This window comes from Anser brachyrhynchus, assembly GCF_964034855.1.
Source record: "Anser brachyrhynchus genome assembly, chromosome: 2".
In the NCBI taxonomy this organism is placed as follows: Eukaryota; Metazoa; Chordata; class Aves; order Anseriformes; family Anatidae; genus Anser; species Anser brachyrhynchus.
Genome location: NC_137695.1, coordinates 11,884,263 through 11,910,792, shown reverse-complemented (window position 1 = coordinate 11,910,792; position 26,530 = coordinate 11,884,263). Strand labels below are relative to the sequence as shown.

The 26,530-nt window shown below is 43.1% G+C and overlaps 1 protein-coding gene across 3 annotated transcripts in view; it reads left to right on the top strand.

Moving 5' to 3' along the window:
• Positions 1–26,530, top strand: part of ADARB2 (adenosine deaminase RNA specific B2 (inactive)) — a gene marked incomplete at its 5' end in the record, with an annotated part of 313,600 nt that overhangs the window by 281,426 nt on the left and 5,644 nt on the right. For all 3 annotated transcript variants that reach the window (XM_080578920.1, XM_080578921.1, XM_080578919.1), the window contains 3 exons: positions 8,192–8,360; positions 19,286–19,467; positions 24,681–24,859. In XM_080578920.1, coding sequence (XP_080435046.1) covers positions 8,192–8,360; positions 19,286–19,467; positions 24,681–24,859 — 530 coding nt within the window. The remainder of the gene's footprint in view (positions 1–8,191; positions 8,361–19,285; positions 19,468–24,680; positions 24,860–26,530) is intronic.

Below are 26,530 nucleotides of genomic sequence, written 5' to 3'. Positions count from 1 at the left end.
ATTGCATTCGGACGCAATGTTCAGATGTCATAAAAAGGCTACGTTACTCAGCAAAAGGTCATGGCTGAGAGGCTTTCAGAATAACAGTAGAAATTTTCACCCAGACAAGCTGCTTATCCCAGAATTTGTCCATGGTTCCAAGGTTCTCTGAGATTTCTGCAGAATGGCCCAAAAGACCACATGTTCCAGGACACTGCTGCTCCAGTTCCACCCCCAACATCCAACAGCCCGCTGGAGTTTGGAGACTGAGATACACATCTAACCGTGGCATGTATTTTGGGTAGAAAAGATCAAACTGTAACTGGAAGAAATTCCTGTGGTAAAAAGTGCACCCACTCAGATCTAATTCGGTCCAATTTACTCTTCCACTGAGAAGGAGCCACAGGTAAAGTTCATGAGCTGAGTTTTATAAAGCTTGTCAGGCACCTCCAGGTCCAGCTGAGATCTGTAGGGCTTTTCAAAGTCCTTAGACTCCTGGGGAGTTTCTTGGAGTCTTCTGAAGAGAGAAATCTGGAGACAGCTATGTAAGAGTGACAAACACAACTAAATCTTAACTATGACACTGCTGCTACTTCTCCAGCTAGCCTTGAGCTCACTTTACTCTGGCTATTTCTATTTCCATACCCGTAAAATGGCAATAAAAGGTATCCAGCTGTCACAGCTTTGAGGAAGGGTAATTAATGCACAGATTAGGTATTAAAGTGGAAAGCACTATATATTTTAAAGACTATTATATTCAGAATATTCATTATTCAGGATAATTTAGCAATTGCAATTCATAGATTTTTAAGACCATCTTCTGATGATCTAGCCTGGATTAGTCCACCCAGAGACCATAGGACTTCACTCAGTAATTGTCATCTGCAGCTCCAGAAGCTGAAGCTGAGCTGAGTAAGTCCAGTGACGCAGCAGGAACCACAGCCTCTCTAGGCTCATACCAACCTCGGAGGGGCTGAAGCTGATCTTAACGCAGAAATATTATTGACAGATTTCTGTTGTTTCTGTCTCCTGGGCTTCATTTTCTATTTTCATATTTTGCTGGCTTCTTTCATAACATTTTTTTTCCAAATCACTCTTGAAGATTCCAATTTCCAAACAACAACAAAAACCCCAAACTCACATGAATAACAGCATGTTTCTTTGATAAAGAAAAGAGGGTTATGATGAGTAGTACATTGCCTCTGTTTGTGTAAACTTTTTGATTAAAACATGACAGGGGAGAAAATTGTCACCAAATGGGCAATTCCAGGAATGTTGACAATTTTTCACAGAAAGCACATTTAAAAGATAAAGCCCAGCTTTAAGAGAAAACCTTTTTCCATTTTCTTTGAAAATAGGCAGAAGATATGATGATGCATAGCTGATGACATAGGTAACCCATTGATCTCCAGCTGATGGCACACCACCAAGTCTCTTGCTGTCCCCATGCATCTCCCACTGCTGCCCTGACTTTGCTCAGATGCTAACCTATGCACCAGCAGTACATACTACCAAAGATTCAGCTGATCATTGCTGAGTCCAGCTAATTTGCCTCTGTGGCTGGAGATGAGGCTAAAGAAGTTTTCAGAGGCAGAATTTTTCTCCATCATGGAGTTTCACGAAGCCGACACAGCCTTTTGCCAGGTCTCCAAACTTTTCTCTTCAGGGGCCTCTATACTTCCAAAGCAATGACACTGCACATCTAATTTTAGATGAGAGGAGCAATTAGTAATTAAAAATAATAATCCTGAAGTGTTTGAGTTGTACTTTCCTTGATTGCCACATGCACAGAATCTTAATTCCACTTACAGATCCTGTGCTTTTGTCTTTAACATATTAATGCATTTCTCCTCCAGAGCAGGCTGGAGTCTCCAGCCTGAATTTGTGTGTCGCGTGAAGGATCTCGCTGACCCAGGACTGCCCATTCCTCCTTGCCTGTAAAAGTTATTTATAGCTTTCAGAGAAAAGTGGGCATGATTTTGTTGTCAACAAATTGTTTTAAAGAGAATTTTAATTAGTTACTCATATTTTGATCCCAGCGGTTCCTCAAAGACATTATGGAGAACTTGTTTGCAAGGTACATACTTTGATGTATTTCTGTGGTTCGTTGGTTTGTTAGTTTTTTTTGTCCCAAGGGGTTAAAGCTTGATGAGGAACCAGGGCTCACTTAGAAGTTAGTCCAACACCAAAACAGGTTTCTTTTGTTAGAGTGCTGTTTCCCGTGCTAGCAGTTAGTTTCATAAAGGTAGCCAACACTTCCCCCTAGGATGAGCATGCAACGCATTTCATATTGTTCTACAAAAATAATAAAAAGTCTTTATAAAAGTTCTATGTCACCTGAAGAGGTGAAATTTTACCCTTCATTGATCATATATGGAGGCGTTTTGATGGTCTAAAATGAAGAATTTTCATTAAAACACAGTGGTGAGCTTTGCTATGATGGGGTAGCATTCTTACACCCTTCCTTCATTTACCAACTCTAACACCACTGCTTACACCTAAAATACTAATTTAATTGACATGTACTTAAACCAGAAAAGGACAAATAATGCAGTCATTTCCTTTCTGTTCAACTGAAAAACTTCACATTTTTCTCATCATCAATGAGATGGATTAAATGCCACATATTGGTGCATTATGAATGGGCAGATTCCCTTCGCTTTCTTATCTGTACGTTATCTGTACGTCACTTGAAACTATTGACAGATGAGAAATTATGGAAGAAGTAGAAATATTCATGAACGTTATCTGAGGATTAATGATGAGGAGAAAGAATAACATCCTAAAGGCAGCACCTTTCATCAGGCCATGGGGTACCTGACTGCTTTTCAAAGCCAGGGCTTCAGCAAGAAAAGACTCATAGAGGAGGGAAAGGGTAAAGAAGTTCAATTTCAACTTTTAATTTCAGTTCCACAGATCACAGGTGTTCTTGGATAAACTATGTGTTCAGCACTTACACTTGCGTATCTGGCTTAATGACATGGTCCAAAACCAAGATGTGAACTGAGCTCTGGCACATGGTAGGCGTTGCATGGCTCTGGCAGTGGGCAGAAGAGCTCCCTGGAGATGTAAGAGGCCTCCTGGCCTGCATTTAAAAAGCATGTCTGGACTTTAAGGGATTCACCTCCATGTACATTTGACTGGTATAAGCCAGGTGCGTGTTCCCAGGTGGAAGGATGCATCACTGCACTTGGCACGGAGGGAACTCTGCAGACCCTCAGACGAGACCTTTGCCTTTACCTGCCTGGCTATGGGTGCGATGAATCCCACAACTCAACACAGCCCTTTGTGAGGGGCCCTGTTCTTTTTTCCTAAACTCAGTCTCCTTTCAGAATATCCCTAAAGTTTCTTGCTTCCAAAAGCTGGGCCATCTCACCTTAGCCTTGCTCTCTGTCGGTTGCTAAAGCACAACGCGGCAGAGATTTATCTGGGCAGCCGCCTACCAGCAAAGCAGACGTGTCCAAGGCTCTCAGAATGCTGCGATGCTCACTGCAACACTTCCAGAGACTGCAATGGTGTTCATTTATCCAGCATCTGCTTGAGGAACGGGCATCTCTAACAACCATCAAAGTACAAAGGCAGTCAGATGTTAACACCTCTCTTTCCACCCCTTTGTTTCAAACCACTTTAAGGAAGCTTTATAAACTATGCTGATGAATGGAAGGTCCAGCACTGAGGGGAAAAAAATGCAAGATATGCTGCTTTATTTCTTCCTTCATGAGGAGAGAACAGCCTCCACTGAAGCAGGGAAATAGAAAATGAACCTCGGAGGCAGTCAAGCAAAATTTCAGACAGAGCCTTACTCATGTGATTCTGTTTAATCACCGTCCATTTCCTCTTCACTCTTCAACTAAATAATAAATATAGAGTGGCTTTTTCATTACCATTTAAGCCAGAACTGGTCCTGGAGAAAATGTGAAAATAAGGGTCGAGCCTTGAAATCAGTGGATTTCAAGATGCTATTTTGAATACAAGCCACCTGTGTAAATTTATAATCCAATAATTAATAATCCAGCACCTTTTTATCTTAGAAACTCTCAGGAGTAATTTCCACATCTGAGCACAGCACACATCATAAATCCACTCCAAATGATTTTTAAATTTGTCCTTTCCAATTCCGGTTTGAATTGACATTTTGTTCTGGTTGAAGTGGCATCCTCAGACGCCTTCTCCCCTGCAATTAGCTGAGATTAAGCAGTTGGAGGAGCAGCACAGCAAAGATCAGAAATGCTCGTAGTCACTGACGCTTTGATCATGCTGAACAGCAGAACAGCAGTAGGCTGTAGTTTGTGACTTTGTTACATAAATAAATATATTTCTGAGGCTGCTTTAAAATGGTCTGTAGCAGACTGTGCCAGCAAGCAGACTGCATTTCTTACTGCCAGCAAGCAGCTCGTGTGCTGGAGTCTGTCTGCAGCTCCAGTGCAAAACACGAGACATCTTTTTCTTTCTTCAATATTTGTATCTTCCTGCACTATTTGATGACATTAAAAAGGAGCTAGGTGTGTTGCAAATGCAGATCTGGATTTATTTAATCATTGCCAATCTGCAAGTACTCAGGGGTCTGGGTTATTAGTATTTTCTGTACATACTGCGGCTCTTTTTGGAGCATGGGTGCCGGCTATCCCAGTAATGTGAGCAGCCTGAGACAGGCAGCACAGCAGAGGGTTTTAGTCACACCCTATTCATTGAATTTAATAGCAGTTGAGCAGCTAAAACCCCTTATCGGTGCTGTGGAAGTGCATCCCAGGGTGAGCGTATGCTGGCCTCAGCAGCCTGAATCCTATCAGCTAATGCTGCCTGCTTGGCTGCACCCTGGGCAGGGCAAAGTTTGATACATGGGCTGAGTTAATGTGAGCATTCGGAAAGTGAGATGATCTGTGTGTCTCACACACACTTCTTAATGCTTTAAAAAAACTTTATTTTCAGTTCCCAGTACTTGCAGGCCAGGTCTGAGATGCTACAGGAGCAACCAGACCTGGAGTACTTTGGCCTTTGTACATCCAGACAAACAAAAATTAGACAAGTATTCCCCTCGAAACTCACAGAAATGTTTAAGATCTTCTGCATTCAGCTTGTTGGCCTATGCTTTAGATTCCTCAAATGCTCAACAGCTGTTTGCAGGGCTGCTGATATTTTTATCCCTGAACTGGCTCTCTCCCTATCTCTGTCAGCACACTGGGGGATGCTTTGCCACACCCTAGATAATATTATATATATATATATATATATATATATATATATATAGTGAAATCAAAGTCACATACATAATGGGCTGCTCATCTTGTCATGTGGTCAATAAAATTCCCTAGCAGTTGCATGGCCCCTTGCACGTACGCAAAGCACATGGGGAACCAGTTGAAACAGAGTGGTCAAGGAGACCAGTGCTTGTACAGGGGAGGTTCAGAGCAGGAGCTGAAAAAGTGAGGGGAACGTAGAGAGAGGTCAGAAATGGGGAGAGAGACCCAGCTAGAGAAAATATTCTTAAAAAAAAAAAAAAAAAAAAAAAAAAAGGATGAGGAAAGAAACACTAACAAATCATTTTGTCCTAGGGGATTTCCTGCAGGTGGACTCCTGTGGTAGATCTTTATTGAAAGAATAACATCTGGCTTTCATAAATAGCTTTTGAGCAGTACCTTTAAATGAATTTGCAGAACAAGGAGGCATCATTATCTTCATTTTACCTGCGGGAAAGCTTAGGAAAAGAGAACCAATTTACTTAAAGTAAAACTTTCTTCCAGCCGGAACAGCAATAGCCTCTTGAGTCACTCTTCACTGCTCCCTTGGCAGAGGTCTGGCTCTGCCATACCTCCAGATCTCGGTGTGATCAGACTGAGGCATAGTGGCTTTGCCGTACATTTCCTCTGTTGCACAGCTAGACACATTTGTTAGGCAGAAGTGATCACTTTCTCCTTTTGTTGTCCAAATTTCATGCTTCCTTCCCCATCCCTCTGTTGTTTAATAATAAAACATGCTGCTCATCACTGCTCAGAAGCATTTTAAAAAGTTTCCTGCAGAGACGCCAGAAGAATATGGACCGGTTCCCAGACAGCTAATCCCATACACAGAGCATCCTCTGAACAACGCTGCAGGAGGGACCCCAGGCAGGAGAGCTGTACCTATGGGCAGCGCACACAGCCATGGGGATGGTTTCCCTACAGAGCTGGCACAACCCAACTTGAGGGCAGAGGGATCTGAGACGTCTCCAAGAGGCTGAGATTTTTCTTTTTCTTTTTTTTTTTGACCAAAGTTTGACAGTACCCACTGTGTCTCCCACCAGGGACACAGCAGGTAGTGGGGATGGAAGTGCAACAGCCAGTCTCCCCCAAAATCAGCTCCCGAAGCAGCAGTTTGCAGCGTCTGCAAGCTTTTAAGGTATGATGGAGCCTGGTTTTGGGTGGGAATCAGTTTTGGCTGTGGCCACTCAATCCAATCAATACCTGGTCCAGCCAACTGCCCACACGCACATTCCCCACACTGAATTTTAAAAAAGCAGGAAGGGATCCAAGAGGAAATGATCTGCGGGGGCTCAGCCACCACATCGGCTGGCAGGTCACAGCTGACTCTGCTGTTCTACATGTGTTTGCTGCTTCCGCTAATCCCAGCGGGCTGAAGTGATTTGTTTTCCCATTCTCTTTTTGTAAGCCATCCATTGGCAGCAGCCAAAGTCAATCAATTGCTTCAACCAGAGCTCGCAGTGCAGGCAGCAGTCCTACAAGGCAAAGATGAGAAGTGGCAGGAGGGAGAGAGCGGGTGGCTGGGGAGCATCCACGGACCCAACCACTCATGGCCAGAGGTTTGAGCAGTCAACCTGGGACACCCCAGTGTTACTCTATGTGAAGAATGAGGCCAGGCAACCCCATAGCACACTGAGGGCTGAGGAGCATCACTTTCACCAGCAAGAACCTCCTGGTTCAGCTAAGGAGCTGGCCATGGAAAAATACACAGGAGACTTGCAAATATGGTCAAAATCCTCATGTCTGTAGAAGCAGTACTGCTTTCCTGCAAAGCGAAGGCCACCTTGTACCGTCTCTCCTTTTCCTTTGGGCTAAAATGTAAAAGGTCTGTTGAATGGAGAAGGTATTCTTCAGGTGCTCTCCAGCAAAACCCTCTGAGGTAAGACAGTGAGAAGACCCAGAGGATTTCCTTGCTTCTACATTGCTATTCTTTTACAACCAAAACACTCAGGAACAAAGAAGCATGATAAGACACTGAGAGTAATTTCAGTAATAACCTTTTATAAAAAGTAAAAAATTATGGCAAAGTACTTCAGAACTGTCACTATATTTTGCACTCACTGTATATCTGTGAGACAAGCTCACCGCGGCACAGGACACATGTATTAGCTGCTTGCCCTTCACCACCCCAACAGCAGTCACCTTGTCCTCAAATATGTGATATCGCTGAAGTGACGGACGGCAAAGGCAGAGACCAGTATGGCACAAGGCAGTAGTGTAACTCCCTTTAGGGGAAAAAATCCCTACAGAGGGAATTTAAGCAAACAGTAGTTACCAAGTTCTAATTTTCTTTAGGCCCAGAAGTTAAAACTTCGACTTTTGAGAATTTTCAGTGAAATTTCTTGGTAACAAACCACACCTCAGTTCTGAACTCATTTAGAAAATACCACTGAATGTCACAGCAAGCTATTGGACTGGCCTGGATCAGACATCTGAGCCTCTGGTCACCAAACCAAGACCCTCCAGCCACTGGGAATTCCAAACATTTCCAAACAGCTCAATCCTATAAGATTGAAAGAAAAAGAAAAGAGAAAATAAAAAAAAGAATCGCGTTGTTTCTTTAAAAAGAAAATCATCTCTGTTCTTTTCAAATATGGAAGAGAACATCAGTGTGACCTCAATTTGTGTAATGTCAGTATATATGAAGGGGCTGGAACACAAGTCATGTGAGGAGCGGCTGAGGGACCTGGTGGTAGGGTGATGGTTGAACCAGATGATCTTGGAGGTCTTTTCCAACCTTACTGATTCTATGATTCTATGATATAAAACTTTTGATTTATGTGAAAAGCAAATCATGCTTTTCTCCATTGTACCCCTTTCTTGAGCTATACTTTCACCTAATTTTGCACCCAACTTCAAGGCACTCCACAGGCGATTGCAAATGCAAGCCATGGTATCACCACAGCCTCTTGGTTTCTTTCAAAAGGCATCTAAAAGCATCTAATTATTGCCATTCTTGCCTTTATTTTGTGCAGTGAACAGCAGCAAGCACATAGTGAGAAAATACCGAGGGCACCTCCGAACAAAGATCGAGTCTGGAGAAGGAACCATACCCGTCCGGTGCCACAACGCGGCACAGACGTGGGACGGCGTGCTGCTGGGAGAGCAGCTCATCACCATGTCCTGCACGGACAAAATCGCCAGGTACCGTACCATCAGATGTGCGTGCATCACAAAGCTGTTTGCATGTGGAAATGAAGTTTGATGCCACAAAAAAAACGATGGCTACTGATGGGGGAATAACTCACAGGTGCTGACAAAGCCTGCAGAAACAAAGACTGCCTTTGTATGCAAAGATAGACCCTATAAATAGGATGGAATGTAAATAGGACGTTTTCCCAAATTCTCCATGGGTCGTTAGTTGCTCTTTACAGTGTGACAAAAATATAAACCCTCTTTTCAGCGTTTTCTGCCAGTAGAATTTCAGTGTGCAAATAAAATACATCTTATTGCTCTTACTGGATCATTTACTGCAAAACTTGCAAACCAACCATCATGCAGATAAGCTTACCTCATCTGCACCAATAAAGTGCCCTAAATACTGTTAAGAATATTGCTAATATTTTGAATGTCATTGCTGAGCTCTCTTGTCACAGCCACCTCTGTGGCTTTCCACTCTGTCTTGTAAATATGACATATCTTTATGTAGAATAATTGCCATTTACAAATATTTCATAATTACTCCATGGTGGCACATAAAAATGTCATCCTACATGCTTTTCTCTGTTTAGAGCATTAACTGATAACAAATGATGGTTATCACAAACTGAAAACAAAGCGTGTGCAGTTGGATGCACACTTATACAATCGGTATATACCTCTACATGCGTGTATACTTATGCTCATAATTATGTATATAATGTGTATAGATGCAGCTCTCCATGTAAAATACACTACATTATAGCTATAAAAATGTAAATGTTATGATCAAATTCTCTGCTGGAATATCATTCCTAAGAACTCAGCTAAATTACAGCAGTTGAGAATTTGGCCCAATTATTAAAAGCCAATATAAGCAAAATCTTTTTAAAAAGTGTAAAGCTTTTGTTTAATGTAAATGTATAAATTATTAACTTAGCTTTAACCAGATGACCTGCTAAAGTTCAGTTGGTCTCTAGGCTTAGCAAAGCCTCGCATTTTGGCAGAAAAATGTATGACTGAACCAGCAAATGTAAATACTAACGGGCTCAAAAGACCGAACACAAAATCCACAGTCTGCTAAGTGTAATCGTCACAAATGTCGTGCTTGTATGACAGATAAAGAGCATCTCCTGCTATAATATTTTCATTTATTCATAAAGAGATAACAGAAAACCCAAACTGTTTTCAGTGGATCTCCGGCACTGTTCTTAGATGCAGCTGGGTTTTCCAAATTCAGAATCAAAAAAAAAAAAAGTTTGAGAATTGTGAGGACTGAAATATTGCAGTCTCTGTGGTTTTGAATGTCATTAGCCAGTAAATTAAATATCAGCTTTGCAAACAGTATTACATTTGCTGTTGATGTGGGTGCTGACTGTAATACACACTCGCAGAAGCTAGTTTTTCTCCAAGCACATCTGCTAAGCACGTTCAGTGAATCCTTTCCTTGTTGCCACATGTCTAAACAGCATTAATGTCTGTGAAGAAAAAAGAATCTACCACAATGTTTTTCCAGGATAAAAAAAAAATCTTGCAGGTCTCATCTTTGATATTATTATTCCAATATTATATGAATTATTGCAATGTTTATTTTGCACTGTAATTCAACTAGGCGTGGGATTTTCCTAGACAAAAGAAAAAAAAATTAGCAATTGTTAATCCCTGTTATGAACAGCAAATATTTACTCTCACCAGGGACAGTTAAAAGCTGTGAGAAAGGAGAGGGAAAAGTAACGTTTGTAGGAACGGTGGTAGTGTTGTGGTGCGACCAGTGCTTCAGAAGTTCTTTTCATGTTGCACCGTGCAAGGAGCTCCAGTAACTAGAAATGGTGGAAACCAGGGAAGAGGGGCCCAAAGGAGGATTTTGAGGAGAAAAATTCAGTTAATACAGTAGAAAGCATGGAGATGACTGGAAAAAAAAAGAAGAAAAAAAGAAAACTTTCTAAAAGCTTCTTGAGCAAATGCCCAAGGCTTTCTAGAGATGTCCCCAACCCCAGCTACACTTGCAATTCACAATTTTCCTTCCTTTTTCCTCTTCTGGTCGCATCGTGAGACTTGGTTCTGTGATTCTATTTCCACCAGCCTCCAAACTTTATATCTTTGTATCGTAACTTCAGTTGGGTTCACAAGTTCTAGTTTGGGAATCACTGTGGTAGTGAAAGCAAAGCACCAATACAGGAAATGTTCACAAAAACATGTCTAGCATGGTAGAAAATAAGCAGTCCCTGCAGGGCAAGCCGCTGGTATGTTGCCAGTGATTTTTGGCTGCTAGAAATTTTATGTAGGGCTTAGCAAAACAAAGACTGGTGAGAAAAGGTTTGGATATGACATATTCAATAAACTTCATCCCAAATTTCAGTTTACCATATTAAATACGATCTATGATCAATCTTTGTCCTTCTTATCCTCCTCACCCGTACAGGGAAGAAGTCAAAGGTTTCACCTCACCTTTGTGTCACCACATATAGAGTATTTTTTTGCCTTCATCTCTGGACATAGAAAGTACAGACGGGAGTGGAGTTTGGTGAACAATGATATTGCTGTGCGAGGGCCCTTTCCCCCCCTCTCTGCCCCAGTGGAGAAATCAGAAGGTGGTTTCCATGCCATTCTTCAGATTCCAAATATTTGCTCTAACACAATGACAGTTGACTCTTCAAATGTCTGCAGGATGCAGGAATCTAGTTTCACATCATCTGGACTTGTCTAGCAATGAGAAAAAAAAATCTCCAGAGCTGAAATTCATGTTTGTATAACCAAGATTTGACAAAAATCTGACTTGTATACTTTGGATTTTATTGCTTGTAAAAGCCCCTCAGGAGCACTGGGCTATTAGAGAATGTTTCCTCTTGAGAACCTAACCAGCTGCTAAAATATACATCATTTTGCATTATTTGCAAAGGACATTGCTATCAGAATATCAAAGATCTAAGAATAGAGAGAGTTACCCGGAAAAGTGAATAATATTCTATAAATCTTGTATCTAACAATTTATGTTCTTTCCTGCTCAGAGGATAGCCACAAGCAGAGAGTGATTTAATCAGATTTATTTGTTTTTCAAAGGCATTTAGCAATTTTTATTACTATCACCACAAATTTGAGAGAATTTGATGCTTGGTATGCATTATTTGGGTACTGTGGCTGTGTTGAGATTGCAGGATAAACAGCCTGGTATTATACCTATTCCCTTACTGAATTAAAGCACAGACACTTCTAGCATGAATACTCATGTTATTTGGCTCAGGCAGAGAATTACGAGGTGAAATTCTGCAACTGCATTATAGAGGAGGTCAGACTAGATCTTGGTGGTTCCTTCTGGCTTTAAAATCCTATGCATTTATATGTGCAAATTTAAAGTTTGGGCTCTGTGAATCCCCAGATAACCCACCCTGAATGAGAGAGTGTTAGCTTTTACACTCAGAACTTTTGTGAGTCTCACAGTGCAGCTAAAGTCAGTTCAGCCTTTTTGTGCCACAGATTTTAGGATTAAACCATGTTCTTTAGACCCGAAATTCATTAGTTACACTAACACCTAGGATTTTGACTTCCTTTTCTCTCTAATGTAATGTACACTGTGAAAAAGAGCAGTATCATGAGCTAAATAATTCTGAAAAAGATCGACTGTTTGGGGAAAAATGTGAGTAATTTAACATTTTCTTGATGGTAATCAGAAGTTATATTATGGATTTTATATCAGCAAAGACATCGTAGGTCAACATCACAGCCCTAAAAAAGCTTAGTTTTTCTTTTTTCATGGAACCAAACTATTCATACAATGGACTAGACTAAAATTCTGTTCCTCTTGCTTTCTCACACCAAGGCTGGACATGGAATCAGCTCGTATTAGAAGGTCAGTGCAAAGTTAATGCTTCTGCTGGTGGAAGTCTCCACATTTGCTGTCCAGGAACAGACAGATGTTTGATGGAAAACTTACAAGCACACACACTAAAGCACATGCAGTTAGATAAAGGATGTGTCTAGAGTTTCGCTCCTCTTCAAAGATTCAGGTGCAGTGATCAATCTTTAGGAAAGCCCAGCACTAAATTCTCACCTTGGACCCTCGTAAATGTTCAGAACAGCAAGGTCTGAAAGGCATTCAGGCTCCTACTGGCCATGGGGGTGAGCTTTGCAGCATTCCCTTGGTGCCCTGGGGCTTGGGGACGAAGGCTGTCTGTGTCCCTTTCGGTGACACAATCCCCAGCTGCACAAAGACAGCCCAGAGCCTCCACTCTCCCCTGCACAACTCTGCTGGCTTCCCACGACACACCAAGCATATACATGCACTCCAGATTTGCAGGTGGTAATTCACACAAGCAAATACATACATATATAAAACAAGAAGTTCCAAATGTCTCTACTTCTTTTTCTTAAAGTAGAAGAAATATACTGAAAAAAAATATTAAAGAATGGTATATTTCTTTTACTGAAGTCCATCATCCTGTGGTTAGATTTATAGAGGAAAGACAGAGTCTGCCACAGAGTCCAGAAACTTCCTTCTTTTCCATGAGCTTTGTCTTCTGACTCATGGAAACTCTGTCTGAGCTTCAGGCCAAGCTCCTTCCACCATGACTCAAGCCCTAGTCCCACCATGCCCCTGGTTTGCCAACACGTACTGTCTGTCCTTCCTCCTGTATGGTTTCTTGCTCTGCACTCTGAGCTCATCAGACTTACACATCTCATCACTAGCACCTGGATCCTTCATCTTCCATGCAGATAAAGTGAAGAAATTATTTCTCCCATCATCAGCCAACCCATAATAGCAGGGCATTCCCCCCTGAATAGCTGCACAGAAAGGTTTAATGATGACCATTGCCTGTGGTTTGGTAGAGAAGTACAATAGCTCCGGGAGTGCAAGGAGGAGGCCACCATGACACAGCAGCCTCATAGCATAAACCAGTGTTCCCAGGTCATTCATCATTACCATACAAATGTGTGCAAATTTGAGGATCTAAATCCAACTGGTCAGTGCTAAGGTTAACTTAAAAAATTGGTTCTCGTCTGGGTGTCCCTTTGGAGGCTGAGTTGTGCAGTGCACTGCTCTTCCCCAAGAACCTCTTCCTTGATACACCTCAGCAACTGGACTGGAGATCTTAAGCTGACCTAGGTGATGTATTTACTCTGGAGAGGTGCCAGCTCTCCGTGCATCCAACTTGCATCTAATAGTGTATGAACGTGCCAGTAAATGCATGAGACGAGGCGCTTGTCCTCTTCCAGAAGTTGGCCTCTACCAACTGCCAATCCGCAGCTGCCCTTGCAGGGTGCAGGCCTGAAGAACGTGTTTACACAGGATTTGAGGGAAACAGTCCTCACAAACATTGTCTTTATACAGCAAATAAAAGCCAGAATTCGGCGTGTATCTTGTAAGCTCTGGCCTTAAAATTGTTTTCTTACTACAGCTTCTTAAAAGGTCACCTTTAAAAGACTGTGTATTTTCTTGCTACCAGGTTAATGGTCATCAGCTTCCTTGTACTTCACAGAAACAGTGGCATTAAGCCTGGAGGTTAAATAAGACCTAGAACATCTAAATTATACCTCCCCTATAAAATGTCACAAACAGTAACAAAGGACCTCCAAGCTTGGCATTACGGCCCTGACAGTCTATTCCTGTCCCATGGATAAGGTTTGTAGTTTACATTGTAAGCTAGAGGAATCTTTTTTGAGAATATCTTCGGAGTATTGCAAGGTAATGCGGTCTTAAAGCACTGTTTCAGGATTTAGCAGTGGGAATCTGAAGAGCACTTTACAAGATGATTTGGGCACATTAAACTGTATTTAAATGTAGCGTATAAAAATGCAAGACTAAAAGTCAGTGTTAGAAACTGGCATTCTTAGATCTATTTTAGCGTTAGCCCGTCGACCAGAGCCATTGTTAACAGAAGGCTGAGCCTGACAAGGTAACTGTTAAGAAAAGCTACTTCAAAGGCTGCATATTAATGTAAATGAAAATCAATTAGCACAGCGAGATCTTCAATTAGAGATGATTTGTGCACATGATTTGTAATTCTCCCTCTTAACCCCTTTCTGTGTGACTGAGATTTCAATTTCAATCTTTCACCACGAGGTATATTCCAGAAAACATATATAAACCACCCACTGTTAAAATACAGATCAAAAACTAATGCACTAGTTCCAGTTTCCAAACCAATAATAGCTAAATGGTCATATAAATAGGAACACCACAGGTGTTCTGCTGAGCACAGGCCACCGTGAATAACAATTTATATTGTGTGAAGCATAGCTGGAAATATCGGTAATAGAAACTGTGGTACAGGAGGTTAACAACACGCCAAGTGGGTAAGACTTAAAGCTCTTAATAACGACACAAATAGTGTGTCTTTTATTAAAAGCCTTAACAAAATAAGCTTTGAAATTCATCAGCAGTGCGTTTTAACAGACGAGGTTTCCAAAGGTCCCGAGGAGACACTTCAGCCTCAGCTTCGACGGCAGGTGGACACTGCTCCCCAACACATTGTGAAGCATCGATGCCAATTTCTCCACATCTTAGTTTTGAAGCGATTTGAGGGCAGGCAGGCACCAAAGTTTCTCTTTGAATGATGCCACGTGCTAACCAAGGCTGAAAATATCTTGGGGGCGGCTTGGGGATGTATTTCCCCGAACGCCTCGCCGGTGGTGTTGGTTGGCGAGGAGCGCAGGAGCCGGCTGGGGCTCGGTGGGGCCGGGAGAGCACGGCGTCTCATTAAAGAAAGGCTGCCTTGGTCTGGGATGCCTCCCAGCTCGCCGCTGGCATTTCCATGATTGACAAACAGGCAAAAATATATTGATTTAAGGATTATCTATATTGAAAACCAGACGCTGGATTTTGTCTTTGTAAACAGTGCAGTAATATCTGCTGTTTGAACAAAAGGAAGGGTATTCTTTCCTTCCATTTAAGCACCGAAAGCTCCCATATTTAGGTGAAAAGGGAAGACATTTGTTTTTGTTGATCCTGCTTGCTGAAGATTTTGTTGTGCTTTTTTTTTTTTCAATGATCTGTGACTAAGGGAGCAGTGGGTTGATTTTCTCTTTAGTGTAAGGGTTATTAAGGAGCACACAGCATATAAGTTATTAGAGAGATGCCTGGCCTTGAAAACAGCCCTTAAAATCTTGCTCAATTAGGAAAATTCAGAATGATACAGCATATTTCTTCATAGTGAGAAAAGTCACTTTGATATATTGAGGACCCAAAATGTAACACTGCATTGCTCTGAATAATAATTTTATTTTGAAAAGCTGCATTTGAAGTGAGCACTTTGTTACAGATGGGAACACAGCTACTTTCATGCACCTAAATTAGGCTATAGAGAAATTGCTCCTTCAGAAATGAACACCCGTATTGATAGCTTCACTGTTGCTCAGAGAACTTTCCTTGTCATCCACCTTAAAAAAAAAAAAAAATGTTAGGTGCTCAGTTATCAAAGGACCAAGTTTTGTTGTTACAATTCAGTGCAGTATTCGTGTTTGTTGGTCAAGGGATGAACACCACACAGAACAAGAAACCTTCCCCCCAGTATTTGTCAGTTAAGTCTATTCCTTTTGCAAAATGCTGAACTGGCAGCCCGTTAAGGTAGGTCTGTTTATCCACAGACCAGAAACGGAATAAGTGAACACTTCCCCCATCAGTAACATGCTTTTCCTGTGCTCTGAAGGGCAGGAGCGGCAGTGCAAGGGTCTCGTTTTGCTTGGTCAGCTCAGCGCAGGGCACCTCTTTTCCTAGGGCTTGTGCTGGCATGGTGGGAATCGTGCACATGCTCAGGGCTGCTTTCCAGAATGAAGCAACCAGCCAAACACTGAACCTGGGCCAGACTTGCAAGCAAAGCTCCTTCTTTTTTTTCTTTTTTTTTTTTTTTTTCTTTTTTTTTTTTTTTTTCTTTTTCTTTCTCCCTCTTCCCTGCATGGTTGCAGCCAAACTAAGGCCATGCCAAACCAGAAAGCCACCAGCCCCACGTCACTTGCCCTCGGTAGCAGTGCCGGTGCCACCCTCATCCTGTTTCCCCCCTGCCATGAAGGTGGACACCAGCCTTGGTGTTGCTCAAGGAAATCCATCAAGACATCCAAGCTGCTTTCCCCTCTGAATCTTGTCTTGTTGATGTTGGCACCTTTTCTGCTTTTTTTTCCCCTTTCTACCGCAGGATGGTATCTGTTTCTAGGACAGCATGGTTTTTACACCACCTTCTCCCCACCAGGCACGACTTGCTCTCGTGCCATGTATGTCCCCTGTTTTATTCAGTCTCACCCCTCCACCCAATCTTATAGCCACTTTTACCTACCACTGCTGATATAGGAGTTTTGTGCCCCCACCCACCCCACCAAACCTTTCTGGGTCTTCTTTCGGGATGGGAATAATGCCACAGACATCAGCAAATCGTGCTGCCTTTCCGCCTTGATTTCCCAGTGTGTATAAAAACGGGGTTTTACCTCCCTTAAGCATTGTGAGAATTAATTAATGTTTATGAAATGCTTTTGACACATAGGGGCTGACCTGATCGTGCTTATACTATGATTTACAATAATGTAATTCCATTGACATCCCAATCCCTTTATATGCTAGGGTGAACATGTTCAGAATTAGGCAGAGAAATATCTCTAAAGAAAAGGCAGGTTCCATGCAAAGAATTTAAATGAAATAATCACTATTACCTTGTAATTTATGATCTGAACACTATTTCCTATTTTGGTAAATAAAGCTCAGATGATTTCTTGTGATGTGCATATCATTAAAATTCCAATATTGTTGAACATATGTTGTTTTTCTGTTTAGCTGTTTTTATTCTCTCCTTCAATCATACTTTTTTTTTTTTAAGGAAACGTCAAATATTAAAAACAACACCAAAATCTCACAAGCTTCCAACTGGACAGAGATATCACTGTCTAATTTTTTTACTGTCCTCAGAAGCTCATTTGAGGCATAGTGCTGTTATCTGAACTCAACTCAATTTCTTAAGCTTGCATTATTAATTTTGCATCATGGTAAGATATTTATTCAAAGAGGCAGCTAGTTCTTTCCTTTAAAAGTGATGTTATTTGCAGGAATGACCACACTTTTTTTTTTCTGAAACGAAGTTATGCAAATCTGATCAACTAAAGTAAATGTTTCATAAAATCAATGACTGTTTAAATTGTGGGACTAAATTGTTTGTATATAAATATTACCTTTTATATTCCATTTGAGTTTTATGTAGATGAACACATTACTTTAATGACCTGCATTTACAGAGGGAGACAGGGAGAGTCTGACTCTGAAATCCTCGGCAGCCAGATGGCTGCCTTTTCTTGCATGAGATTAAAAGATGTTTCTCATTCACAGCCCTGCTTCGGAGGCAAATTAATATAGCCAGCTAAATTGCTTGTGTTTTTGGAATAAAATTTAAAGAGAACTTTTTAAAGCAATTGGTGTCACAGGTTCCTAGAGCAGATTGCTCTCCAGGTACAGCATGCTGGTTTTAAACATTCAGTAATTAATGGAAAGTATTCCGTGTTAATTGACTGCTTCAGGAAAGGGAAATATAATGACTCCTTATTAATCATGAAAAGAGACATACAGCACTGAGGCACTGCAATAATTGCACTAACGGTTGAGAAATGTTAATTAATGAAAAGAACAATGATGTAAGAAATTAGCTACATAATGCTTGCTGCTGATGGAGATTGTGCTTTAAACACATTATTTAGCATGGCAGCCACTGGTTGTTGCCTTAAATAGCAGGCACCTCTCACCCTCTACTTCAGTCAGCCACAGAGTTCCAAATGTTGCCGGTGTTTTGGTTTTTAATGAGCCAAAATACACTCTGCAAAACTACATTTTCCGACGAGTTTTCAGTTTGAACTCCTGAACTCAAAACTATTCAAACAGATTGACAGCATTCAGCTTACATAAAAATATTGTCCAAGGGTAAGAGAGCACATTAGTGTTTGTGTGGTGGGGAACAACTCCTTGTTAGATGGGCTGAGCTGAGCAGGTTTGCTACAGAAGATAACTGCATCACACAACATCTCATCCTCTTTTTTGTTTTTCTTTCTTTTTTCCAATTTTTAACCAGTCACCTATCCCCTGAAGAACTCAGAACCCAATCATATATGTGCCTAGCATGATGTAAAAACGTGTAGGGAATTAAAATAAATGACGGTTCTGGCAACTAATCCACTAGTAAGGAACTCAGTCATAAACAGACTGAAGACACCAAGGTTTTCACCATCATTTTGTTGTCCCTTTGAGACAGCAGCAAGGTGAGACAGGTTCGTCTCTGGGAACACTTTAGAACGAGTCAAACTGTTGGTTACAAATAAATTGCCTATCAGGAACAGGATTTGTTTCGTATAGATGTCTTCATATCTGCATGTCCATTTGTGCAAGGAAATGTCAGCCTATGAGGTTCTCAAAAATTATTCAGAAGACCTTTGTGATAATTTTGGCAACCTAAGTCACATGGCATCTTGCCTGTATGAATAGGGATGGTAGTAATGTAGGACAAAGGGTAGGTAAAGGTAGAATGACAGAAGCACTCATTATAGCTCTACCCTTGCAATTGAAAAAGGGTATGTGCAGAAAATAAATAGATAGGTAGGTAGATAGGTAGATAGATAGGTAGATACATGGATTCTGCTAAAGACATGCTAAATTAACTTTAATCAAACCAAAATGCTTGTATAAAGAATAGTTCTTCACAGGAAGCCTCTGCAATAACAGAAGACAGAAATACGTCCCTTGAGTCAGTGGCATCACAGTAATCTAAAAACATTGTGTGGGGAGAATCAGTCCCACAGGAGTATAATAAACCATCAGTGCAGTGCTTCGTGCGTGATAGGACAAGGACAGGAGTGGTTCCACCCTTCATCCCTCCAACCCATGTGTTGGCCTTTGCTGATTTTCCCAGGGCTGCTCTCTTGTGGCCATTCCTCCACCCGTGTGTTTTCTCTCTCCCGAATTTCTTTTCCAGATGGAACATCCTTGGGCTCCAAGGTGCGCTCCTCAGCTCCTTCATCGAACCCATGTACTTGCACAGCATCATTGTGGGAAGCCTCTGTCACACTGGTCACCTTTCCCGGGTAATGAGCCATAGAATAGAAGACATTGGTCAGCTGCCAGCTTCGTACCGGCGCAATCAGCTGCTTCTCAGTGGTAAGCGAACACCTGCCTGCGAGACAAACGAGCCCCTCTCCCACTGCTAATTGCGCAGGTCACTGACAGGAAACTTTACATGTTTGTGAGTAAACGATTAGCCCGTGCCTTCTTTTTTCCTGCTGAGTATGATTGTGTAGAATGAAGAAACATGCTTTTAAATTCAGTGACCATGAAAAAGATCAGTAGTGGATATAAGCTGACTAGGAAACCCGTCAATATACTAAGTGGGAAAAAGGTATTCGTAATAAAAAATAAATAAAAAATAATAAAAAAGAGGAAACGTTCAGTACATTTTAGTTTAAATCTTTCATCCTGCTCTCCCTCACCCAGAGAGGGTACAAAGGTGCAGAGCCAGGAGAAGCTGTCCTCACATCTCTGGACCCATGCATGCAACCCCCCAGCAGTGCCCCTTAGTTGGAGCCCTGCTCCTTCACCAGTCGTACTCAGGGCAAATGGCCATCAGATGGCTGGGGGTTCATGCAGGAGGCCCTGCCTCCCCAGGACACCTCCTGGAGGCATTGCTGCTCCCTGCTGAGCCTGCTGCCGGTTTTGTGAGCAGCTTGGTGGTTCCCAGCTATTTTTTGGGCTTCTTCCATTGCCACCACTTCTTTCCAGCCCTTCTCCCTACCCCAGGTCTCTGGTCCTTTCTTCTTCATCTCTCCCCATCTCCACCCCAGCTTCCTTAACCCCCAGCCAGGCAGCAGCTGCCCAGCCTCATCCCAGCAAAATCCCACAGTCTTGAATTCCTTTCAGATCCCCATGAGGCATGTGAGTGTAAGGACACCAGCTCTGCACAGAATCAGACCCTTATTTTGCTCTTAGACACGGATAACTGTTTTCCAGGAGGATTCACTGAGACACCGGTACGATGTCAGGAGTACAGAGATGGGAGGTTGGGATGCTTTAGTGGGGTGTAACATTGCCTTTCATAGCCCTCTAGGTCCCTAAGTCAGGCAAGTGTTGTTTTATCCTTTATCTATTTCTTGTTTTTTGTTTTTTTTTTCTGTTTATATGTCCTTGTGACAGAATTAGTTTAGCTGAGGCAGAAGTGATAGTTTAGCCACTGGGGAAATTCTCAGGTTCTGTGTGGTTTAGTACATCTGGTAAGTGTAATATGCATGTATGTGTTATAAGGTGAATAGGTCAAAAGGCTTATCTTGTTTGAACAGCTTATCTCAATTTTTAACTCTTCAGTGCAGCTAGCCAAAGCCTGTGTAATGCAAGTATGCAGGAAACTGTGCTCCACACTGCTCGCCCTCCTCCGTGTCCCTCCTGCCCTGGTCCAGCCTGGGCACCACTCAGCCCCCTCTTCCTTCCCACACCACACCATGGGAGGGAGGAAGGAAAAACCTCCCCACTTCCCAAACCTGGTTGTTATTTTGCTAGCACACCCCTGCTTGCAGGAGGCATCTGCATCTCCCGCCGGGGAAGCTGTTCGCATCCCGTGCCTCTTCTGCCAGCCCTAGGTCGTTGCAAGCCCACCCATACATTAAGATCAAAATCACACCCAGCCTGACCCGCTGGAGGACTGAAAATGCAACAAGGGATTTAACCACAGAATAGCCGTTGTTTGGCTGGGTTGGACTTGCAGAGAAGACGTAATGGCTCAAGTGTGTATTTATATCCATGAGTAATTGCCAGAGATTTCAGGGCAGTTAGAAGTGCATCAAAGGGGCACTGGTGGCACTCTAAGTAGCTGCATGCTTCGTGGCTGGCTTCCTCCTTCCCTGAGACTTCTGTTTGAAAAAGCTTTCGCTTTGCTTTCAGAAGTGTTTGTGGGTTTTCTTCAGCCTAGGAGAAGCAGTGGGAGGAATCTGTCTCTCTCTGTCTACATTGTTTTTGTCTCTAAAGCCATTATTTGTAATCGTCCCTCCCCCACAAGTCCTAGGGAGCCCACACTGCAGCCCTGCTTAAAACTTACATCACCGAGGCTTGTGCTGCATTTCTCTTAGCTGGAAAACTGTGCCGACAACATATTCAGTGACTGTGGGAATGACCACCTACCAAAAGCCGTACCGAATTCATTAAAGACCAAACCACAGCAACCTCGACCAGGGCATTCCACCTCCCACTCCCCTCGCAGGGATCAGAGCAGCTGGGGATTTTAAATTGCAGGAGACCTCCAATTATAAGGAGACTGATTATTTTGGCACTTCGTCATAATGCTACGAGCATTTCAGTGGAGAGAAGAGTCATGCTGTGTGATGAGATATCGTGAAATATCTCCTTGGCCCCACAGATAAATAATCAGTGAGCTTTTCTACTCATAGTAGTCCCAGCCAGATGGAAATCCTTTCATTCACTGGAATTACTCTTGGGTGTGTGTTTTAAAAGAAAGAAAAACACTGTTTAATTTTTATTTCTCTTAAGACTGAGGCCGTTCTAAAGGGTATAGTGAAGAGGCGAGAGGCTTTGCTAGGAGGGAGAGGAGAATGAGAACAGATTTCATTTCATATCCCACAATGCTCAAGTTCATATTGCTTGTACAAAGCCTTTTCTTTTCCTTCAAGTTCCTACAGTCTCCTATTGTACTCTTTGTTGTGTTGGTTTTAAGGAGGATGTTTTACATAAAGGAGAGAAAATGATCTAGATTATTTGGGAGTTACCTTTCAAACAAAGTCAGAACAATTACTTGTCAAAAGGAAAACTTGAAGAAAAATGTTACAAAAAGGATCAAAAACAACAATCACAGAATATATCCAGGTCTGCCATCCCATTTGCGTCTGGCATGAGTCTCATGGTGTTTGCTTTGAAGCCTCTTCTCTTGCATTCAGACAACGATGTGAAAATATCTTCCACTTACCTAAATATGCATACTGACATATGATAGCTGGGAAGAAAAAGTGTGAAAGCAGAACTGGCACAGAGCATTTTCCAGGCATAATGCAAGTCCCCTGCTCTCAAAGACACCCACCAAGAGCAGAGGGAGGTCTGGGGCTGGGCATGGGACGGGGTGTACAGCCCACACCTCCGCACTGGTGGGCACCCACAGCCTGCTCTGGCCCCAGTGCAGCTTTTCTGTTTCCTCTGCACGGTGGAAACGCGGCCTTCTTACTGATTTTGTCATCTGTGGCAGCTTCTCACGGGAGGGTGTTTGCTATCGCATTTTTTTTGGCACTCATTCTTTTTGGGTGCTATCTTGACAGAGCCGATGTGTAGTGTCAAACAGCAGATTTTGATCTGTTTGCATCTTGTTCTGTACAGAGGCGTTTCAATAGCTCCGGGAGCTATCTGATTTTCAGGCTTTCAGTTTATAGTCTGTTGCCTAGGTGAACTGGAATCTTAGATGCAGACTGATCTGCTATATCAGGTGGAAAAAAAAAATTGAACGAGGTATTAATACGCCATGAATGTGTTTACAAATCCTGGGTGAGGTTATGATTTAGCTGTAATTCTCTTCTACACGGTAGTGAGTTCAGTCCCAGTGACTGAGCTGATTTCTGCAGTTCCAGCTTTGCCACCAGTACAAAGTGGATGTGCCATGTATTCTTTTCCCTTCAGTGGCCACACTTCTCTCAGTGTGTGTGCTCAGTCCTGCCAGGCTCTTGCAGCTCCCTCCCGGGGCAGAAGGGACCATGCTGGAAGGCGCAGAAGGGAAGCATGTCCCTCGCTGACATTGCTGAGGGGCCGCAGGCAGGAGCTGCCATGAAGGCAGCGTCCCCACCACCACCAGCCCTGCACAGCCCTCCTCCTCCATCACAGTCCCTCTCAGGGGCTTATCCAGCTCACCATGTTTAAAGGCAGTGGCAGATGCCTCATTTCTACCAGTTCCCACCTCCTTCCACATCATCCAGTGCCCACGTTGTCCAACATACTTGGACCGCTTCAGATTGCTCTGTCTTTTCCAGCTTGGGAAGCTCCAGATGTTAGCTGTCTGCTCCCAGAAGCACTAATGAGCAGGGCGAAGCAGAGCTCACTCCTGTACTGGAAAATAAAATACGCACTTTATTCCTCTTATCTCCTCACAAAGACTAATCTTTTCCTGGTTTCAGGCACGAGAAGAGGGAAGGAGGTAGACATCATGAAAAGGACGATGCTCAGTAAATGATTAAGAAGGGTCAGGAATACACCTGATTAGCAAAAACTCTGGCACACAGACATCCACAGCTGACCTCGCAGCCTACCCTCCATTAGAGCCAAGGGAGATCTCACCCACGTAGGCTCCATAGTGGACTGCAGATTGTTATTCAGATGTCCAAAATTGGCCATGTGAATGACACAGAGGTCATTCAGTCACCACAGGCAACTGAAAACATCACTGCTGTAACTGTCTAAAAGTAAAGATGTATCACACTTAAGCATGTCCGAAATACTGCCATGGTGAATTTAACTAGATCTTGAAGAGATTGTCGCTTCCATAGAGGGTAGGCATCTTGTGGGCAGACGCAATGCGAGGAGTGATTTTATGTGTTGGTCTCTGGTGTCTACAGGATCTTCATTAACTTGGATATAATAATCTCTCTGTGGTGCTCGAATGCATCTTTCATATTTTCTTATCCCATGTTTATATCACCTATGATCAAGAGTATCCATCACAGAGAAGGTCCCCACAACTGATAGCAGATAAATACACTAGACCAGGAAAAGCTCACTTGAAGGAACTCCTGGCAAAAGCAATTTGTTTAGTTCCTTTAAAAACTGGTCATTCCATTAAAGCCTTTCTGGAAGATTTCATTCAACAACCATGACACTGCTGTCAACACCATACATTACAAACTGAGAGAGTGAGAGTTGGGGTTGTTCAGCCTGGAGAAGAGAAGGCTTTAGGGAGACCTTACAGCAGCCTGCCAGGGCCTAAAGGGGGCTGCAGGAGAGCTGGGGAGGGACTCTTGGTCAGGGGTGTAGTGATAGGACAGAGGGGAATGGCTTTAAACTGAAACAGGTCAGATTTAGGTTAGATAAAAGGAAGAAATTGTTTACTATGAGGGTGGTGAGGCACTGGAACAGGTTGCCCAGAGGATCTGTGGCTGCCCCATCCCTGGCAGTGCCCAAGACAGTGCTGAGTGTCCACACAAGCAGAACTGGGGGAATTGCACGTTATCTCTCTAAGGTGCTCAGACCAGTCACATTTAACCAGCAGTGACAGGAGCAAGAGCACCTGCAGTGCATTCACCCAGGGACATTGCATGTGCCGCAATGAACGACCACATGTTCTCAGCCTCTGAAGGTTTGGTGCTCTGGGTGTTACTGGTGTCCTTCTCTCCTGCCAGGGGTTAGTCATGCTGATGCTCGTCAGCCTGGAAAATCTCCTGGCTTCAGCGTGAACTGGATTGTGGGGAACGCCGACCTGGAGGTTATCAATGCCACAACGGGGAAGAGGAACTGCGGGAGCCCCTCACGGCTCTGCAAGCACATGTTCTTCGCTCGATGGGCAAAGCTTCATGGCAAGGTAAACCTGACACAGTGACGGAACATTGCTGCCTGCCCGTGGTGGTCTAGTCCTTACCCAGGAATCAACCCTGTCTTGGCAATCTCATGGTAAGAGACCCTGTGGGGTCAGCTGCAGTAGCTGAGAGCACAGAGAAAGCCAGCAGCAGAAACCCAGGCAGGTTTGGAGGGGAGATGGGTGTTCTGGCTCTCCATGGCACTGGAGCCAAGCTCAAATGAGCAGTGAAAAGCCAAGACAGTGCTGAGTGTCCACACAAGCAGAACTGGGGAATTTTTCATGTCTCACCCCAAGTATCTCTTTGTCTCCAAGGGGAGTGTTCAACTCACCAAGTCTCAGAGGCCTGAGGGAAGTATTTGTCATTGCCCTGGATGCATCTACATCACTTCATTGCCTACACAGGGGTTTAGACTCCCAACTTAAACTGCTCCCAGTCTCACCCAAGTTAACTGACAGAAGGAGGTGCTATGGATTACCCATTCCCCTCTTCCTCCCCACTCCCCCAGATGAGTTATTTATCACTGATAAATCTATACAATGACAAAGCTGTTTGCCACAAGGTGAGTGACCAGGTGCTGAAGGCTTTCTGATTTCATTACCCTCAGCAGCAGTACAATCTCACGGCATTAAAACTACAGGCTGTATTAGTTAAAATAGCCACCAGTCCTCAACAGCCCCACTTTCTCTAGGAAAGATGGCCATGAACTCCCCCTATTTGAAATGGCACCGTGGTCAGCCTGCCTTCACGCTTCACTTTACTTCCCACAGACAGGAGTCAGTGGCAGGTCAGATGGATGGTTGAGAACTAGAAGGTGGAGCTTAGGGATGTAGGAAATGTAGGAAGAAGCTTGATGTGGAATAAAGAAATTAAAGCAAAAAGAGTTCAGGCAAGAAAGGAGAGCGAGAGGGAGTGGGGAGCAGGGAGCAACCACCTCCTGCCAGGGCCAGGTGGGTGCCTCAGCACCTTGCTCTTGCTGACAGGTGGGAAATGAAGCTGAGGAGATCTGGGTACGAGCATTTTGAAACAGAAATGGGCCTAACAAAATGAGAACATTTTCTGCATTCAGGCTCCAAGCCAACCCAGGGAAAAGGGGTGTTTTTTAAAGTAATTTCAAGCCAATGTTGTTGTTTTACATGAATAGGATTTGGCAATTTATCAGGGAGCACATTGTCTCCTGAATGCTTGTATGAGGCATTTTTCTGTCATTATTCCTGGTTCTGATGTCACCGTTTCTCCTCTTGCCTAACCTTTCAAGGAGGTGCTGGTGGAGGCAGGGACCAAGGCAGCAAACCTGACCCTGCCACCTCCAGGAGGAGCAGCAGGGAAAAAGCAATGCGTCTCCAGCCCTTCTCCTTTCACTGCTGTAGTGTTATTTTGCTATAATGAGGCTTGTCCAGAATCATTCTGTAGTCCATGTAGGGTGTGAAAAAATGAGGACAAGACAAAAATGATTTTATTAAGTGCCCAAACCTTTTTCCAACGGGGAAATGAATGGGAAAGAACAAGGCAGAATGATGGCAGGGAAGTCTGCAGCCGCTTCCACTGCCAAGGTCATCCAGGAAGGCATAAGGACAGGCATGGTGGGGAGGTGTGAGGATGAGCTCAAAGGGCTTGTTCTGCTCTGCAGGACACCCCAGGAAAGGAGTCTGATGGGACTCATCCATACCGAGCAG